The 20,641-nt window shown below is 52.9% G+C and overlaps 1 protein-coding gene across 3 annotated transcripts in view; it reads left to right on the forward strand.

Annotated features, from left to right (window-relative positions):
• Positions 1–18,901, forward strand: part of LOC116956688 (uncharacterized) — a 26,240-nt gene extending 7,339 nt beyond the window's left edge. For 2 of the 3 annotated variants that reach the window (XM_076054625.1, XM_076054626.1), the window contains exons 3-9: positions 865–975; positions 1,438–2,292; positions 3,277–3,978; positions 7,927–8,640; positions 9,968–10,594; positions 11,027–11,507; positions 12,873–18,901. In XM_076054625.1, the coding sequence (XP_075910740.1) occupies positions 865–975; positions 1,438–2,292; positions 3,277–3,978; positions 7,927–8,640; positions 9,968–10,594; positions 11,027–11,507; positions 12,873–14,385 (5,003 nt within the window). In that variant the 3' untranslated portion in view covers positions 14,386–18,901. The remainder of the gene's footprint in view (positions 1–864; positions 976–1,437; positions 2,293–3,276; positions 3,979–7,926; positions 8,641–9,967; positions 10,595–11,026; positions 11,508–12,872) is intronic. The other variant, XM_076054627.1, reaches the window with a different exon arrangement.
• Positions 18,902–20,641: the final 1,740 nt, after the last annotated feature.

The raw sequence follows: 20,641 nt of genomic DNA on the forward strand, positions 1-20,641 counted from the left end.
AATACTGTAAACGCATGACGTTGATTCTGAATGTGGAGGGAAAAACCGGAGGACCCGGAGAAAAATCCCAGCGACCGCAGGGAGAGAGAGATAGAGACACCGCAAGGGGGTTCAGTTCGAACCCACGACCTCCCGTATGCCAGGCGAGGTGGTTAACATCTCCAAGCCACTGATTATGAGAGAGACGCAAACTCCAAATATACAGCAGCAGGCATCGTCAGGGTCGGGATCGAACCCACGACCTCCTGCATACCAGGCGAAGTAGTTAACATCTCCTAGCCACTGTGGTGTTTTGGGCAGCAGATTCCAGTGGGGCAGAAAATCAGTTGTCCTCTACTTCTATGGGTCCTTATCGGTCACGGAGATGTATTCGAATGTGACGATGTTGTTGAAATTGTGGTATGTGTTTACATTGAACGTCTGTGGCACCGTACGTAGCCAACCGCGGTAATCGGAGGTGTGGGGTAAGGACAACAAACTAAACACAATAACAACAAGCAGTTCTAATACAGCTAATTTTGCTGTGTCTGTTCCACCTGAAGACGGAAGCTTGTGTTGTCTCCGAAACGTCGTGATTTAATTGAGTTGTTTTCATTTATTTTATTTTACCTACGTGACTTTACCAAAAAAACCAAAGAGTATAGTTCTAAAGAAATTGGTTTTCTATGGAGTATCGTGGTGCCGTGTACTGTAGTGTAGGGTATTGTGTCGTGCGTATTGTAGTGTTAAGCGTAGTCGATGCGTGTTGAACTTTCGCACCGTACATAGCCAACCGCGCTAATCCGAGGTGTGGGCAAGGACAATAGAAGACAGAAATCTGCTATTGTAGCAGACGCGCGTGGTCTTCATCACTTGCCTCCCCAGACGGAGAAAGCAGCCCTTCCGTCGGGACGTGCGACTCGGATGGACACGCCGACCCCCAGGAGCCGGCAGCCCGCGCTCGCTTGCCGACGGAGGACGGTGGCGACAGCGGCGGTGAGTTGCGGCCGTTTTGCGCGACTCTTTTTTCCAGAATCCTCTCGATTGGAGACTCGTTTCCTTAGAACCGCTGGTTTTTTTTTTTTACTGCGTCGCGGAAGAGTTGTGCCCGTCGCGGCGGGTGGAAGGACCGCCACGTTGGTGGCACTGTGACGGACCCCTGCCCAAGGGGGCTGTTCTCTAGCGCAGGGTGATTGCGCTGCTTTGTGAGTTATGAATGGACAGCTTGACGCACAGTAGGGCTGTCTCGACCAATGTTATCCACAGTAGGCGTTTAGTTCGGGTTAGATCGCGTGAATATAAATGTGGCGTTGAACCCGAAACCACCCGACGCAGCCAATTAGTAAAGGCTTGTCGCGTAAACAAAACGTGGCCAATTCGGTGCCGGTACAACACACCGGTGTTTTAAGAACCCTGCGCTAAACAGATCGGTGTTTGTTTAAACCGCTTCACCTCCAGGTAACAAGGTGGCCCTGGCGGAATTGGCGTTGCACCCCACCGGCTCGCGCGAGCGACTCCCTGCCGCGTCGCGATCCCAGAATTCCGGCCAGGGCCTCCGCGAGCAAAACCACGATCGTCGCGTCGACCGCCGCGACGGCCGATGGCCGCGAGGAGACGACAGGAGGCGGGGGGAAGGCGGCGACCCCCGGACGCGGTCGTCCCCCAGGGCGCGCCCGCGGGCCACGGTCAAGAGCGAGCGAGCGGAGCGCGAAGGGGCCGACGACAGGTTCATCTGCGGCATCTGCTGGCTGGGCTTCGGCGACCCCGACACCCTCAAGGAGCACCAGGACCTGCACGCCGCGGAAGGGGCGGCGCTCTCGGAGACCGAGGCGCGCCCCGGGGCGCCCGACGGCGGCGAGGGGCGGCCGGCGGTCGCGGAGGCCGCGGCGGACGCGGCGGCGGCGGCACGGCGGCAGCGGCCGAGGCCGAAGAGGGACGCCGCCGACTGGCCGTGGCGGCGCGACGACCGCAAGGGGGCCTTCGCGACCCTCGGCCTCTTGAAGGCGCACGCCGGGACGCACGAGGGCGCGGGGCCGCCGGGCGCGGCGCGGCACACGCCGGTCGCGAACCCCGGGGATGCGGCGGGCGATGGGAGCCCGCCGGTTCCCGCGCCGGCGTTGGACGGGGCCGCCGCGACGGCCGACGGGAGGAGGCGGCGGCGGCGGCGGGAGCGGCGGCGGAGTTTTGAGGTTGCGTTCGAGAGCGCCGATAACGGAGGGCCGGAGAGCCGGGCGTCCGAGGAGTCCACCGGCTCGGTCAAACGGCGACGAGGGGAGGCCGAAGAAGAAGAAGAAGAAGACGACGACGACGCCGGTGAGTGGTTCTTATTGTCTCAAAGAACGATTGAAAACTATTTGACTTTATTTTTGTTACGTGAAGCGACCGACCTGGCTATCAAAAATGGCAGCAGCTCAACGAAGTGGTTTGTCATCACCATCACGTGGACATTTATAGTAAGCAGCCAAATACTCTGCATGTTGAATCTAAATTAAGCTATTTTTATTTTACCAGGTAAGGCCCCAGTGAGCTGCTACGTAGCTCTTCTTCAGAAGCCACCTGGACATCACAAATAATGGCAGCTCAACAAAGTGGCCCACTGTGTGGAAATTTGTAGCAGCAGCATCCAAATACTCTAAACACGTGACATTGACTCAAATGTGGAGGGAAAAACTGGAGGACCCGGAGAAAAATCCACGCGACCACGGGGAGAGAGACACGCAAACTCCAAATATACAGCAGCAGGCGTCACCCACCCCATCGTATGCCACACTCTCGACCATCATAGGTGCTATTCGCTAACAGCATTTGCTCCTACAGTCTGTTAAGGCTATACAGGGCGTCTTTGTATCTCTGTGTGTGAGACAGCTGCCTGCTGAATAGCGCACACAGTACACACACAATGTTGCATCTCTGTGTGTATCTCTATATGCACCTGTGTGTGTGCGTATGTGTATCCCTGTGTGCAAGACAGCTGCCTGTCGAGTGGTGCACACAGTACACACCACAGTCCACTACACAATGTTGCATCTCTGTGTGTATCTCCGTATGTACCTCTGTGTGTGTGTGTTTCTGTGTGCAAGACAGCTGTCTGCCAAGTCATACACACAGTACACACCACAGTCCACTACACAATGTCTGGCCGCACGTCGAACGAATTCAAACCAAGTGCAAAGAATTCTGGGTAGAAGTTGGGAAAATGTTTTTCACCAACAAACTGACCCTCCCCCCCCACCTCCCCCGGGCCGTGTTCCCTGTCCCCGTCTGTCTCTCTGTGTCTGTTTGTCTCTGTCTTTCAAGTGGCGACGTTGGAGTGGGACGACGAGCCGGCCGTCTCCACGAGCGTCCACGCCATGCTCTCGCCTCCCCCGGCGCACTGCACGGCGGACGTCTGGGAGCACTTCGGCTTCCCGCTGTCCGAGTCGGGCGCCGTCGACCGCACGGTGACCATCTGCCGCGTGTGCGGGGTGAGGATCAAGTACTACAACACGACCAACATGAGGAAGCACCTGCAGCGGCGGCACTCCGACGTCTTCGGCACCGGCGTGAGCTACAACTGCGCAAGCGGCGGCGGCGGCGGCGAGGCCGGCGCAGTTGCGGGCGCCGGCATCCCGCTGATCTTCAAGCGGGTCAAGTTTTCGGCGAAGGGAGAAGGAGAGTTCGCCAACGAGGCCGGCGCGAGCCGCGGACAGGACACGATGCGCTACGCGCTGATTGCAAACGCCGGTCCGGCGGCCGGGAAACGATTGGGGACGGACGGAGGCCCGCGGACCGACGCGCCGGGCGCTCGCGACGGAGACTTTGACGGCAGCGGCGGCGGCAGCGTCGTCGCGTTCCACGGAGCCGAGGCAACGGCCGAGAGGAGGCCGCGGCAGAGCTGTAACGTCGCCGCGTTCAGCAGCCGCAACGGAGGGCAGGAGGGAGCGGCGTGCGAAGCTCTACTCACCCCCAAGGGATCCCTCGCCACCGTCAAACAGGAGCACGGGGAAGCTGAAGACGCCGGTGAGTGGCTCTCATTCCGTTCTGGCCGGACGCTGTAGACCGGTGTTCCTCCAGCGGGGGTTACGCGGGCCCCCTGGGGTTACGTGGAAATTCCCCAGGGGGTACGTGAGGTGAGTTTCGGGGCTTTATTTCTCCGAACGTATATAAACAGGCCGAGTGTAGCGACTGCCACACTCGTATTTGCTGCTGCGATCTTCAGCCCCGATGGTTTCCATGTAACGGACACAGAACATGCCAATTCGAGAGCAAAGCCACAATTTTTACAATCTGAGTACGACGTTTCGCCAGTAATTACAACTAGCTTCATCATGCTACAGCCAGATTTGTGGAGAAATCCTCCTGTTTCATTCTTACGTGTTAAACTCTTATAACCTAGGTCATCACGAGCGATTAAAAGTGTTCGGAAAATGCCAACTGGAGCTAGAGGGGAGACTGGCCCTCTTACATAAGAAATTTTAATTCCGTCCAATCGCCAAACGTCATGAAAGAGATTAACATCGTGAGACTAGCAAAATGTATGCGTGTTGAACGTCTTTCGCACCACATGTAGCCAACCGTGCTAATCTGTAACGCTCTGTGGGTCTCTGGATGTCCATGGGTCTGAGTGTCTGTGGGTCGCGGTGTATGTATGTGTGTTGAACTTCTTTCGCACCGTATGTAGCCAGCCGCGCTAATCTGTGAGTCTCCGTGGGTTTGGGTGTCTGTGGGTCTCTGTATTTGTGTATTGAACTTTTTTCGCACCGTACGTAGTCAACTGTGCTAATCTGTGGGTGTCTCTGGCTGTCTGTGTATGTATGTTGTGTTGGAGTGATAGAAAGGCATGGGCCAGATCAGCTCAATAACAACGGTAAAAGGATGCTGCTAGAGTGTGCAGCCCATGGGCTTGTAATTAACAACACGCTGTTCCGGCATCAACGTATCCACACATCATGGCTGCACGCCGGGTCCAAGCAAGGACATCTGCCGGACTATATAATTACGGACCAGTGAATGCGGGCCCATGTCCTTGACACAAGGACCTACCGTGCAGCTGATCTGCCCACTGACCATTGGCTTGTCATCTGAAAGATGTGCCTGCGATTCAAGCAACACTGCTTTGCGATCGTGATTTGGCATTCAGTGCTCTGTTAATTTGAGTATTATTGTAGCCATTCTGTCGTAATGCTTCTTTAACGTGTTTGATCTCTCTCACTAGACTTTCACCATCTGACACTGTTTTAGCCCGATGTATGAGCGTCTTGATAAGAGAGGATTTCTGAGCTGGATGATGATGTGAATCTGCATTCAGATAGGCATCAGTGTGCGTTTTCTTTCTGTAAACGCTGTGTGTTATTTTACTGTTTATGCCATGTCCAAGCAAAATATCTAGGAACGGGAGTGTGTTATTCACCTCCATTTCAAACACGTTAAAGAAGCATTACGACAGAATGGCTACAATAATACTCAAATGAACAGAGCACTGAATGCCAAATCACGATCGCAAAGCAACACTGCTGAAAGCGATCAGATTCTTAAAACAATTAAAATTCCATATATCTCAGGAGTAACTGACAAATTAGCCCGTGTTTTGCAAAAGCAAAACATTACAGTAACATTTGGTACAATACACAAAATTCAAAAACTAGTATATTGCACTAAAGACGAATTACCTAAATTATCAACAGGTGTATATCGGATTAATTGTTTATTTGGCAGATGCTATATTGGACAGACAGGACGTAACATCAGCATAAGACTAAAAGAACACCAAAGAAATATTAAATTATCTCAAGCACAACTGTCGGCAGTGGCAGAACATGCTTGTCAACAAGGACACCAAATTGATTTTGATAACGTTGAAGTGTTGTGTAAAACTAATTATTACTGGCAAAGACTAATTAGAGAATCCATTGAAATTGAGAGAAACAGAAATAACTTTAATCGTTCTGATAGCTATAGGCTTAGTGCGGCTTGGAAGTGTATTATTAAATAATGCATATTACAATTCCTTATAGGGGAAACACATATTAATTAACGGATTACTAATGTAGCATATAATCACAATAACACACATTACAACTACTTACTGATCTACAACTAATTACTGATCATAACCATTGACTGATTACCAATCGATTATACAATTACAATACCCCCCCCTCCGCCTCAAATCACTGCACCTGAAATGAGTTAAATGATTACGTCACCCTGCTGCTCTATTTAAGACCGAGAGCAAGTGAAGGCTTCACCATTCTGGCGAATTGCCCGATGATGCTGGATGTAATTACCAGCGAAACGTCGTATTCAAACTGTAAATGTTGTGGATTCACTCTTCAACACACCGGTGGGCTAAAGTAGTGAACTAATTGTCTTTTGTCAACGTGACACTTTTTTTGCTGATTGGCCGTGTCGGGTGGTGGAGGGTTACGACACATTTATAAATAACGCGATCTAACCCAAAAACCTTTATTATGGGGACGACCCTGCTAGGGTTGCTGTACCTCAAATCTTGACAGATTGAGCCACCCCTTCTGAGTGGTTGGCTGAGGTGCCACCTGCGGAGAAGTAGGAGGGGAAATCCAGAGTCTGAGACCAGGAAAAGTGCCGGGCACAGACGATCTCCCAAGCGAAATGCTGAGGGAGGGTGGCATCTGTGATCTGTGTGCAGACTGCCCTACGTGACATTGTCACAACTGTCTGGACCCGGTATGGGTTCCGCAAGATTGGAAGGATGCCCTGGTGGTCCCCCTCTTTAAGAAGGGGGGACCGCACAGACTGTAACAACTACAGGGGCATCTCACTCCTCAGTGTGCCGGGAAAGGTCCTAGCAATGATTATTCAACATCGCCTTACCAGGCACCCTGAGGAGAGGCTTGCGGAGCCCCAATGTGGTTTCAGACCAGGGCGGTCCTGCACGGATGCCATATTCTTTGTACCCCTACTACAGCAGAGGTGCAGGAAATTCCAACAAGACCTACATCTCTGTTTTATTGACCTGGTTATGTATGCTGATGATCTGGTGATTGCTGCTCACTCAGAGGAGGAGTTCGAGGCGCTGCTGCTGAATCTGGAGTGTGCCACTAAGAGGTGGGGTCTAACCATCATCCCCACCAAAACTAAGCACCTGCCTGGGTATTTTGTGCCATCAAACACTCTGCCCCCTCAGCTCCCTATTGATGATGGAACAGTTGTAGAATGAGTAGAGAGTTTCCCATACCTGGGTGCTGTGATTATGACCAGTTCCGATTTGACAGCAGAGGACTCACTCCAAATTAGTCGGGCGGCATTATCTTTTCATTGGCTGCGTAATGCTGTGTGGAAGCTACCTAGTCTGTCACTCCATACGAAGCTTTGGGTCTTCTCTGCCACGGTCATGCCCGCCTTCCTCCATCCTGGGATTAACTATCAGTGAGTTCCTCCAGCAGGCAAGGCTGCGTGGGCTGGGTCATGTAGCCCACATGCCAAGCCACCGCATGCCTAAACAACTTTTGTTTGGCTGGATCGAGGGGGCTAAACAGGCACGGCACGGGCTAGAGAAGAGATGGAGTGATGTGGCACAGGAGGATGTGGAACCGAGTGGACTTGCCGATGACCGGTACCAGCGGTGTCAATATCGGCCTCTGTGGAGGAGGCTCGTGAAGGACGCTGCTCCTGGGCAGTTGGAGGCAGTCGTCCTCCAACAACAACGGAGGACGGAGGAGCGACGTTCACGGCAATGAATGGAGCGCCGGGCGGCTAAAATGCTAAACAATATCGAAATTGTACGCCGCCGACGTCCTCGTGATCCTTGCAGGCATGGAGAGCTTGATCTTGGCAATTTTTTCCAGGGCGCCACGGTGGCTAGGAGATGTTAACTACCTCGCCAGATATGCAGGAGGTCGTGGGTTCGATCCCGACCCTGACGCCTCTCCCTATGGTGGTCGCGTGGATTTTTCCCCGGGTCCTCCGGTTTTTTCCCTCCACATTTAGATCCTGAAGTGACGACGTTGGAGTGGGACGACGAGCCGGCCGTCTCCACGAGCGTCCACACCATGCTCTCACCTCCCCCGGCACACTGCACGGCGGACGTCTGGGAGCACTTCGGCTTCCCCCTGTCCGAGTCGGGCGCCGTCGACCGCACGGTGACCGTCTGCCGCGTGTGCGGGGTGAGGATCAAGTACTACAACACGACCAACATGAGGAAGCACCTGCAGCGGCGGCACTCCGACGTCTTCGGCACCGGCGTGAGCTACAACTGCGCAAGCGGCGGCGGCGGCGGCGGCGAGGCCGGCGCAGTTGCGGGCGCCGGCATCCCGCTGATCTTCAAGCGGGTCAAGTTTTCGGCGAAGGGAGAAGGAGAGTTCGCCAACGAGGCCGGCGCGAGCCGCGGACAGGACACGATGCGCTACGCGCTGATTGCAAACGCCGGTCCGGCGGCCGGGAAACGATTGGGGACGGACGGAGGCCCGCGGACCGACGCGCCGGGCGCTCGCGACGGAGACTTTGACGGCAGCGGCGGCGGCAGCGTCGTCGCGTTCCATGGAGCCGAGGCAACGGCGGAGAGGAGGCCGCGGCAGAGCTGTAACGTCGCCGCGTTCAGCAGCAGCAACGGAGGGCAGGAGGGAGCGGCGTGCGAAGCTCTACTCACCCCCAAGGGGTCCCTCGCCACCGTCAAACAGGAGCACGGGGAAGCTGAAGACGCTGGTGAGTGGCTCTCATTCCGTTCTGGCCGGACTCTATCGGGGGGCACGCCACGGTGGCTATGAGATGTTAACGACCTCGCCTGGTGTGCAGGAGGTTGTGGGATCGATCCCATCCCTGACAATTCCTGCTGTATGTTTGGAGTCTGCAGTGTCCCTCTCCCCCCATGTTCACGTGGATTTTCTTCCGGGTCCTCCGGTTTTTCCCTCCACATTTAGAATCAACGTCACGTGTTTACAGTATTTGGCTGCTGCTATAAATTTCCACATCATAAGGTACTTCATTTGGCTATCATTTGTGGCCAGGTCACTTCTGAAAAATAAGCTAATAGCTCAGTGGGCTTTACCTGATAAAAATAAACGTAGTTATATTTTCGTGATTTGCTTACTTTTCGTATAATTTGCACTCCTATTGTTTATTTGTTTCCCTTACTGTGCATCATTGGATTTCTCCAGTATAAATAAATATGATTTTGAACTCCCTTTCCATTGAGCAGCACTGCCCATAGACTCAACACTGTATCATAGACTCAACACTGCACATAGACTCAACGCTGCACCATAGACTCAACACTGCACCATAGACTCAGCACTGCACCATAGACTCAGCACTGCACCATAGACTCAGCACTGCACCATAGACTCAACACTGCACCATAGACTCAACACTGCACCATAGACTCAACACGGCACCATAGACTCAACACGGCACCATAGACTCAACACGGCACCATAGACTCAACACTGAACCATAGACTCAACACTGCACCATAGACTCAACACTGCACCATAGACTCAACATGGCACCATAGACTCAACACTGCACCATAGACTCAACACTGCACCATAGACTCAACACTGCACCATAGACTCAACACTGCACCATAGACTCAACACTGCACCATAGACTCAACACTGCACCATAGACTCAACACTGCACCATAGACTCAACACTGCACCATAGACTCAACACTGCACCATAGACTCAACACTGCACCATAGACTCAGCACTGCACCATAGACTCAGCACTGCGCCATAGACTCAGCACTGCGCCATAGACTCAACACTGCACCATAGACTCAACACTGCACCATAGACTCAACACTGCACCATAGACTCAACACTGCACCATAGACTCAACACTGCACCATAGACTCAACACTGCACCACAGACTCAACACTGCACCATAGACTCAACATTGCCCATTACAAAATATCTGTAACCAACAAACTGACCCCCTCCCCTGGGCCGTGTGCATTTCGATCTCGAAGTCACAGTGGAGAGGGACGATGAGCCATGTTCTGTCTCTGTCTCCCTGTGATCCTCCAGTGACGACGTTGGAGTGGGACGACGAGCCGGCCGTCTCCACCAGCGCCCACGCCATGCTCTCGCCTCCCCCGGCGCACTGCACGGCGGACGTCTGGGAGCACTTCGGCTTCCCGCTGTCCGAGTCGGGCGCCGTCGACCGATCCATGACAATCTGCCGCGTGTGCGGGGTGAGGATCAAGTACAACACGACCAACATGAGGAAGCACCTGCAGCGCTGGCACCCGGACGTCTTCCGCTCGGGCGGTGGCGGCGCCGGTGCAGGGGGCGGTTTCGAGGCGGGCGCGGTGCCGGCCGCCTTCGCCGGCTCGAGGCCGCGGCACGGCCGGTCGGGCGGCGTGCCCGCGATCTGCAAGCTGCTCAAGTTGTCGGCGAGGAGGTGGGGGGGCGCGCAGGAGGTCGCCGACGCCGGCAAAGCGCCCGGCGATCGATGCGGCGGGAAGGAGCACGGCGGAGGAGGGTACGGCGGAGACTTCGACGGAGCCGCGGCGGCAGAGACGAGGCCGCGTCCGGGCTCCGAGATTGCGTTTGGCGGGGGCGGCGATAACGGAGGACGGCAGCGGGGTGGAGTGTCCGAGGGGTCCCTGGACGTCGTCAAACGGGAGCACGGAGAGACGATGGAAGACGCCGGTGAGCGGTTCGAATCCTTTCCCAGGATGTTACCAAATAACGATGCAGTGCCCTGATCCACAGCCACGGAGGAGGCGTCGTCACAGCGACGATGATGATGATGATGATGCACTCCTCCGCTGCTGCTGCTCCTGTTTACGTTGTCTGGGCTTGACCACGTGAATGTGATGACATTGTAGTCGTTTCCTCTGCCATCTACGTCAGCTGCCATGTACGACAGAAGATCTTTTCTAACTTTCGAATGGACGGGTTCGCGAGTCAGTTCTTATGCTCGTGGTGCATTGGATTATTATTTTCAGTTCATGCGACTGATCATAATTATTATATTGATATTTAAATCGATTTCATGTATAAACCCGTAGTGGAGTGGAACGATGACGCATGTTCCGTCTCTGTCTGTTTGTCTCTGCCTGTCTCTGTCTGTCTTTCAAGTGACGACGACGGAGTGGGACGACGAGCCGCCCGTCGCCACCAGCGCCCACGCCATGCTGTCGCCGCCCCCGGCGCACTGCACGGCGGACGTCTGGGAGCACTTCGGCTTCCCGCTGTCCGAGTCGGGCGCCGTCGACCGCACGGTGACCGTCTGCCGCGTGTGCGACGTGCGGATCAAGTACTACAACACGACCAACATGAGGAAGCACCTGCAGCGCTGGCACCCGGACGTCTTCGGCTCGGGCGGCGCTGGCGGCTACGACGGTGGCGTCGGCGGCGCTCCCGCGGGCAATGTGCCCGGCGCGAGGCCCGAGCACGACCAGCCGCCCGGCGTTCCGGCCGTCTTCAAGCGGCAGAGGTTGGCGGCGAGGAGGGAGCAGGAGCTCACCGAGAAGGTGGGGCGCTTCGTCGCGCTCGAGATGAGGCCTCGCGTCGTGGACAATGCCGGCTTCCAGGACCTGATCCAGTTCCTCGAACCGAAGTAAGTGAACGTGCGCGGAACCCCACCCCCCCCCCACACCGTCGCGTCTGTTACCCCGCGTGTTACATTTGCGGGAGACGGAAGCGGGAGTCTGGACTGCGGCCGGCGTAAAAAATAAAAAGGAAACGCCTCTCAGACAGCGACCCCCACCGTCGGGCCTCCCCAGTTTCAAACCTTCCATGCCGCCAACGGTCGGCTCATCGACCGGATCGGGGGGGCAGCCGACGCGGCCGCTCGATGCCACGAATGGCGCCATGATAGATTCGGCGGCCTGCGAATCCCGAACCATCGGCCGCCATCGTAAAAGCTCTGCCTCTGCTGTCGTCTTCACTCCGTCAGTGGAGGAACGGATGAGGTCCACTCTGCTTCTGAACAGACAATTGAGTGGGTAACAACATCTAAAATGATACCTTCAATGCGCCGCTATTAATCCGTATGGAGGAAGAAGAAGAAGAAGTTTGAAATTAACTCTTCCGTGTTGCGAGATGTCTGGCAAGTTGCAGGGTGTCATTGTCAGTGTCTCGTTCACCTCTGAATCTGGAAACGAGAGGCATAGCAGCAGCATGGTTTTTATGAAGACGTCGGTGCTCACCGCAGAGAACCAAAGCGGCACGACCGCCACGCCACTCTACGATAGCCGGGCGCCAAAAAAAAACGTGCCGCGCTCCGCTCCCCCGCATGGCCTCTCACTTCAGATTTCGTTTGGAAATCAATTCGGTTGAGGTACCGTACGTCATCGGAACAGACCCGTTCTAAAAACTGATGACGTACACGTACGTGGATCGGAACGGGAATGATCATTTATGATGGTAGGCAACAGCCAAACGATCTTCATACAAGTTCAATAAATACCCCTCCCCGAGTGATTTCCGCATTATCATCAGAGTAAAATAAATGTAATCCATCAGCCCATGGGCTTTGCTGTGACCAATGGTCCGGCAGCTTTCGTTTCGGCAGGCAAACTCTAAAATGGTTCAAACTTTCAGGGTCTAATCAGCGATCCAGGCCGGTTAAGCAAATACTGCTGGGTTTCCAGCTTGTATGTACATATGTTGAAGTTCTTTCGCACCGTACGTAGCCAACGGCGCTAATCGGAGGTGTTGGGGGGGAAAGGACAACAAACTAAACATAGAAAGCAGTTCTAAACCTAGATGATGATGATGATGATTTAAAACGCACAGCTCCAGTGGCTTCCCAATGTCGGAGGAAAGAGAGCGTTCCAGACGGCCGCAGAGGCAGCGCACCCGAAAGCGCCGCGACGATGATGCGGCGACGGTGGTTTAAATTCCCCGGCGCGGTGGTTAGCGGCACCGGGCTCGTGCAAAAGATTAACAACGGCCCCTTCGCTCTTGGCCCCCCCCGCAGGTACCAGCTGCCCTCGAGGCTGCACTTCAGCGACCGGGTCATCCCCGACCTGTACGCCAAAGTGGCCTCCGCCGTCAACGAAGAGCTCGAGGGGGCCGCCTCCGTCGCGCTCACCTCCGAGGTGTGGACCTCCGGCGCGGCGGAGCGGCGCGTCACCGTCGCGGCGCACTTCGTCACCGCCGGCTGGAAGCTGGAGCGCTTCGTGCTGCGCACGCGGCCGCTCGACGGGGCGGCGGCGGCGGCGGTGCCGGCGGCGGCGGCGCAAGAGGGGGCCGCGCGCGTCGCCGACGTCCTCGCCGCCACGGCCGCCGAGTGGAACCTGCACCGGCCGCACGGCTACATCCCGCTGGTGACGGACGGCGTCGGCGCCGGGACCGCCGCCGCGGCCGGGGCTTCCCGGGAGTCGGCGCTGAGGCCCCGCATCGGGTGCTTCGCGCACGCGCTGAACCGCGCCGCGCAGAGGGGCCTGCAGGTGCCGGCGCTGGCCCGCCTCCTGGCCGAGGTCCGCCGCACCGTTGGATTTTTCCGCCGGAGCGTCGCGGCGACGCTCGTCCTGAACGGCAGGCAGCAGGCGCTCGGCCTGCCGGTCCGCGAGCTCGCGGTCGACGCGCCGGGCAGGTGGAGCAGCGCCTACGAGATGCTCGAGTGCTACGTCGAGCAGTACCCGGCCATCGTCGCGAGCGTCCTGTCCGAGGAGGTCCTCCGGGACCTCTTTCGCGAGCTGCCGCCGCTCGCGGACGAGACGCTGGCCGACGCGGAGGACGTGTGCGCGGCCCTCGAGCCCGTCATGTGGGTCACCCGCGCCCTCTGCGAGGAGAAGGGGCCCACCGTGTCGACCATCTACCCGTACACGCGGCGCGTCGTGGAGGCGATGGCGCCCGAGCGGGGCGACAGCGAGCTGGTGAGAGACGTCAAGAAGGCGGTGCGGGGCGGCGTGGAGAGGCGCCACGCCGCCTCGGAGGTGGAGGACTTCCTCAAGGAGAGCACGGTGCTCGACGCGCGCTTCAAAAGCCACCTGGACGACGCGACGCGGCTCCTCTGCCGCCGCTCCCTCGTCCGGAAGACCGTCGGGCTGCACGAGGCGCTCCGGCCCGACGGCCGAACGAAGTGGGGCGTGGGGGACCGCGCCGGCGGCGGCCCGACTTCCGACGAGAGTCCCGCGGGGCCCGCGGAGGAGAAGAAGCGGGGCGGGGCAGAAGGCCGGGCGGGCGACGTTCGATGCTCGGGAACCGCCGCCAACGGCCTGCGCGATGCAGTGCTCGCCGAAATGGAGCTGTACGAGCAGGAGGAGCCCATAGCGTTGGACGAGGACCCGCTGGATTGGTGGGCCGGGCACGAGTTCAAATTCCCACAGCTGGCTCTCGCGGCCAAGCACTACCTCGGGGTGCCGGGCACGTGCGTTCCCAGCGAGTGGGTTTTCACCGCGGCCGGGGACATCGTGACGGCGCGGAGGGCGCAGATTGCGGTGGATGAAGTGGACCGGCTCGTGTTTTTGGGAAATAACTTGAGATGACATTTTTTTTTTCCTCTCTCCCCATCTCTCTCACGCCCTCGAATGCGCGACTGCCTTTCGTTCCCAGGGCGGCGTGTGCGTGCGGCGCGTGCGAACGTTCACGAACGTTTCACGGACGTTCACGAACGTTTCACGGACGTTCACGAACGTTTCACGGACGTTTCACGGACGTTTCACGGACGTCCATCGAAAACCGACGTCGATGTCCGGACGGTGCGGATTGGCGACCACGCGCCGTGAAGCAAGGCCACGTTGGCTATTGCTCCTCTTGCACCACTTCAAGATGCAAACGACTCATTACGTGTACCCAGGCTGCCCGCAACACGTTTGAAGCTTTGCTATGAAGTATTGTTCATGAGCTTATCATTTCCACGAATGGCATTATTCTTGTTTTCTGCGAGCGTCCAAGTGTATGGTCAATTGAGTTACTCCTGTTGCCTCCCGGGTTTCAAAGGGTAACTATTTAATCTTTTTAAGTATTTTCTTTTTGCCTTCCATACGTTAACCCAGCTGTCCCGATATTGGAATTCCTCGTTTTACCATCCTCTGCTTACCCTTATTTCGTACTTCCAAATTCAGATATCAGACCACGAAGGTTAACACATTCCGACAGACGCGTTATTCGATTTGGCTGCACTGGACAGCAACATCGCTGGTCATGTCTCTCTTGCCGTGTCTGTGCCTCGTTTGTGGAATTCCTCTTCCGCTGGAAATTCGTTTATCCGACAATGTTGTGGATGCTTTTAAGTCTCGTCTTAAAAACCATATCCTCGTCAGTCCATTTATTCTATTTAGCTTCTCTGTCTCTCTTGGCCTTTCCTTATCCTTGTTCTTACAAGGTGCCTTGAAACGTTAGTGGAAGGCGCCTTACAAATAAATGTAAATTATTATCTTCCATTGATTTTTGTAGGATATTTGTAAGTTATCTTAGGCAATAGCATGCGTCTTTACTGCCAAGCGCAGGTTGTCATTATTTTTTCACCTATACTGATAATCGGATAAGGAACATAACACAGAATTCCACAGGCAATAATACTATAGTGATTAATATGGCTAATGGTAAATTATAACAAAGTGTAACATCAGTATTATCTAAAGGTCTTAACTATGCAATTACTCCCCGAACTGTAGCTGTAGATTAAATAAATTGCATGTGTGTACGTTGAACTTCTTTCGCACCGTACGTAGCCAACCGCGCTATTCGGAAGTGCGGGGGGAAGGACAGCAAACTAAACACAACATCAGCAGGCAGTGCGAAAGAAATGAGCATTCCGGACGGCCGAAGAGGCGCATCGGAAACCGCCGCGCGATGCGGTAATGACAGTCTTTGTTTGACGGTCAGCCAAAAGCCACCGCTGCCGCTTCTGCAAAGATGATGACCAGAATTCGATGGTTTATGCAAATTGCTAAAGTAGAAGGCAGCCTCATACGCGAGGTGAGATGGCGAGACGTGAAATTACAAATATAGTTCGTAAAGGTAAAATAGCTGAACTTGATATTACAGCCGAAAGCTCAAGCTTTATGTGAAATTAGACAAAAAATTAAGTAGGTGCAGTTTTAGCAGCTCGTAATATGTAGTACCAGGAGTGATATCCACAGAAGGGAATCATGTATGTGCGTCTGTGTGTGTGTCTGTGTTGTTGTGTGGGGAACGGTGGTGTAGCGGTTAGCACGCTGCGCTACGAACCCTGCGACCCAGGTTCGATTCCCGCTCACGGCCAACACCAGCGACGATTATGTGAACCGGTCCTGGGCCTCCCCTTGATCGACTCAGCCTCAAAATGAGTACCTGGTGCGGTGTGTAAACATCGCCACTCGGGAGACGGAGGTGGCCGGGTGTGGTGTTGGCCACCGACCCCCTCGTGTGCCGTGCCAGCCTTTGTAGGTGCTGACAGCACTTACCCCAACAGTCTGTTAAGGTGACACGGGGGATCTTTGTTGTTATCCTGGTCTCTTCGAGTTCTGGCCCGGTTTGACCAAGTCAACAATTTGAATGTGTAAGAATAAAAGTAAAGCGTGTAAAATCAATGAGTCGTTTTGAACGATTTAAGTCTTCATGAAGCTACTCCTACAGATTGTGATTGACTCGTTATCATTTCAATTGTACATTTTTTTTGTCCCATGTGTTTGTTTTTTTGCACACTTTTGAGCTAAAATTGTGTTCCAAGTGTCTCAGATTTCTGAACCGTACACCGACTTTTAAAAATTCAGTGACGGCGATTGACTTTTAACCTCTTTCACAATATTATGCAGCAGTCCTAGTGACTTCAAACTTCTGCGACGCTCTATACGGGATTGAAGTTTCGCCCAGATCTGGATATTGCCTCGGCTCTAACAAATGCTTTATAACATGCATTCTTCACACACACACACGATACCACACATGAGAGAAGGAAAACCAAGTGGTAAAGAAAGCAGTACGCAAACTACATGTGCGCATCATGTCATACAGATTAATCTGAATTCGGGAATTTAACTTATTCCAATTCTGCAGAGTGTATATAACTACTTTTATGAACGCAAGAATGAAATCATGAAATGTGTTTTTGTCGTGCCCCACGTTAAATGAACAATGACGAACCACTGAAAGGGCATCGTCATTGTTATTTCATACTCTTATGAGATGGGCAAAGAGTATAATAACATGCGAGTTAGGAAAAACCGTGCGGATGCATGGCCTATTGGAATACTGTCCAACATGCGTTCCGTCTTCAGAAGTTTTTAATTCACAGTATGGGAGTCAATGTGTAGCTGCCTGGAAGGAAAACAAACTAGTATACAGGGACTCCTCTACTTATGAACGAATTAAGTTCCATAGGTGTACTAGTGTCGATTCCAAACGTGTTGTAGAGCATGTACACTAAACACGGGGAATGGCTTTAAAAGTTGTGTAATATCTTGTAGATGTAGACGCCGCTGGTTCTTCATGTTCTGTAGATGTAGATGTCATTGGTTCTTCACGTTCTGCAGATGGAGATTTCACTGGTTCTTCATGTCCTGTAGATGTAGATACCACTGGTCCTTCACATTCTGCAGATGTAGATGCCACCACTGACATCTATTGCGCAGCGGTTGAACTTACGACTCTTGGTCGGAACAGGAAACTGGACATACAGACGGGTATGTTCATATCTCTGAAAGTTCATAAGTCGAATGTTCGTACGTCGAGGAGTGTCTGTAATTTGGTTTAACACGTTATAGGCTTTCGCCATCAATATCCATGAGAGGTTTTTGGGTTAGATCGTATAAATATAAATGTCGTTAAACCCGCCACCACCGACACAGCCAAATAGTAAGGTTTGCCACGTAAACATAACGTGCCAATTAGTTACTAGTTCAGCACCGGTGTGTTGGAGAGTATTTGTAAATGTTGTGGGTTTATTCCCCAACACACCTGTGTGCTGTTCTAGTAACGAATTGTCACGTTTTGTTTACATGACAAACCCTTACTAATTGGCTGTGTTGAGTGGTGGCGGTTTAACGGCATTCATATGTACGCGATAGAACCCAAAAACCTCTTGTGGAGTGCTACATTATCAAAGAGTCCTGTTTGCTCTGGGTTATCTCTAACTTTTGGGAATCTGTTTTGATCGATTTTAGTCAGTTTTCTGTATGGCAGGTGCAAATTAGCAACACGGCTTGATGCTACAGTTTGGTTCATATTGGATAATCTTTTTGTGGATGGATGGACTGAGTTATTGTGCGTAAAAGCTTTCAACCTTAGTTGGAAAACTTTCGATGTAGAGAAAAAAAACAGACGTGATGTCCGGGGAAAAACACACAAGGGGATGTACAAAAACAACCACGGACGCATGCTGCAATGTCGTGATTGACTTTACTTTCGAAGACTTACCATTTTACATACGTTATCTTTTGTTGTATATTTTTTTGGCCCCAATTGCGTGTGCAATTAATATCCCCACTTTTGTTTCGCCTGTTTACGGCTCCGTCATCCTATGATGCAATTCGCCCCTCGAAGATTTCGTCTCACGGCAACGGGCTCATCATCCCTCTTCTAATTTGGGGCTCGTATTTGTTTTGGCTCGTCCGCAGCACCGATCCTCCGGTAACAACGCCGCAGCTCCTACCTGCAAGAGATTCGCTTTGCGGGAGTTTTCCCGTCTTCCTGTACATTTTCTTTTGGCCAACGTGACGCGACCATAGTGCGGCCATCGTCATAGCTGGCGGTAGAATGATATTGACGATCGTTAACTTGCAGAGGCTCGCCATGATGTTTGTTGTTTGTAAATAGAAAAATGGCCACGTTTGCTTGAACGGTTGATGTACAACTGTGAGAATATCAGCTGCCCAGCAATTGACTGAAATGCTAGTGGCCAGCTTGGGTAGTATTTGACAGGTTTGTTTTACGTGTTCTTAATTGTAAAAACAAATATACAATCGTGTTGGTATTAATTGCTTATGATGAAATATCTGTAACCTCATTTTCTTGGTAATGGCTAAGTGGCCAGAAGTAGTATTTGTATTCAAATGTTCAATAAATTTTTGTTAACTATAATTATTGGTTCTTGGTTTGTTTTTCTACCATTGTTATGAGTTATCTTTAAATAGTGAAAGAGCCAACGCAGAAGATCCCCTGGGGTTTGATCTTCCACGAAGCTGCTCATGGACCACCCTGCACAAATCATGCAGCAGCAGATGCGGATGATAGCTGATGCACAAATGGAAAATGACAAGCTGTAGTCATCCAGACCAGAGACCGTACACACCGCGTAATGAGGCAACGCGCCCCGATACACATACGGAGGAAGAGACATCACAGCGATGATGATGATGATTCACTACTCCGCGACTGTTGCTGCTGACGCGGAGGTCTGTGGCTTGATCACCTGACTGTGAGATTGGAGCTGTTGCTCTGTATCGAGCCGTACCACAAGAAAATTGCTCGGACTGAAATTGTTCATAGACTAACAACATTGCCCATAGAACTTTCAACTCTCTCCGGTAGTAGCCGTGCAATGACTGTGATCATCTAGAACAGGGTTGGGGAACTTTTTTTCTGCCAAGGGCCATTTGGATATTTATGTAACATCATTCGCGGGCCATACATAATTATCAACTTAAAAATTTTCCCGTTATATTTGATCAAACATTTCATTAACGCGCCCCCTAATGTGATGGCTGGAACTGCTTCTCTTTGGCGAGGCGTGTGATGATGTTAGCTGGTATTGATGATGTTAGCTGGTATTGATGATGTTAGCTGGTATTGATGATGTTAGCTGGTATTGATGATGTTAGCTGGTATTGATATTGTTAGCTGGCATTGATGATGTTAGCTGCTATTGATGATGTTGCTACTCGCAACTGTTTTTCCAGGTTTGCTCGTACCTAGATTTATTGAATTTCGAGTCCCGCCTGCGGTTGCCTTGGCAGGGCCAGACCCAAACGATTTTGCGGGCCTCGTACGGCCCGCGAGCCTGGATGTGCCCCATCCCTGATCTAGAACAACGCCCCGATCCACAAACACGGAGGAGACATCGTCACAGCGGCGACCATGATGGTACTGGCTGTCACAGCGATAACTCTGGCTGTCGCCTGATGATGCTGGTTGTAATTACTGGCGAAACGTTGTACTCGAATTGTAAATGTTGTGGGTTTACTCTCCAACACACAACCGGTTAGTGCTGCTGTACTGGTAACGAATTGGCCACGTTTTGTTAACGTGACACAAGCCTTTGCCGATTGGCTGTGTCGGGTGATGGCGGGTTTCACGACACAACATTTGCCTTATATTGACGTGATCCAACCCCAACAAAACTTCTATTATGGATAATATCGGTCGCGAAAGCTCTCCTATGTGTTAAATTAGTTACTAGTTTAACACTAGCCGGTGTGTTAGAGAGTAATCCCACAAGGTTACCTGTCACGCACCTGGGGGGGCGGGGGGGTCAGACATTTGTGACGAGGGGGGAGGGTGTTTGACAAATGTGACGTCACATCAAAATTCACAACTTTAATATATATAGACAACACGTTCTACTGGATGAAATGGACTTTTTAATAAATGTTTTCTCCTACAACATCAGAGTGCAGCGCCACATTAAATACGCACTACAATGACTATAGTTTAAAGCGATTTGAAGCGTGTTTTATTTGGGGGGGGGGGGGGGGCAGAGCTTTGTGACGTCATATTTGAGGGGGGTCTATTTGTGACGCCGTGTGACGAGGGGGGGGTCAATTATCGTCCAAAATCGCGTGTCATTTATGGACGGCCCGTTAACACACAACCGGTTAGTGC

This window comes from Petromyzon marinus, chromosome 66 (assembly GCF_048934315.1).
Source record: "Petromyzon marinus isolate PM22_M1 ecotype Great Lakes invasive population chromosome 66, UKy_Petmar_22M1.pri1.0, whole genome shotgun sequence".
In the NCBI taxonomy this organism is placed as follows: Eukaryota; Metazoa; Chordata; class Hyperoartia; order Petromyzontiformes; family Petromyzontidae; genus Petromyzon; species Petromyzon marinus.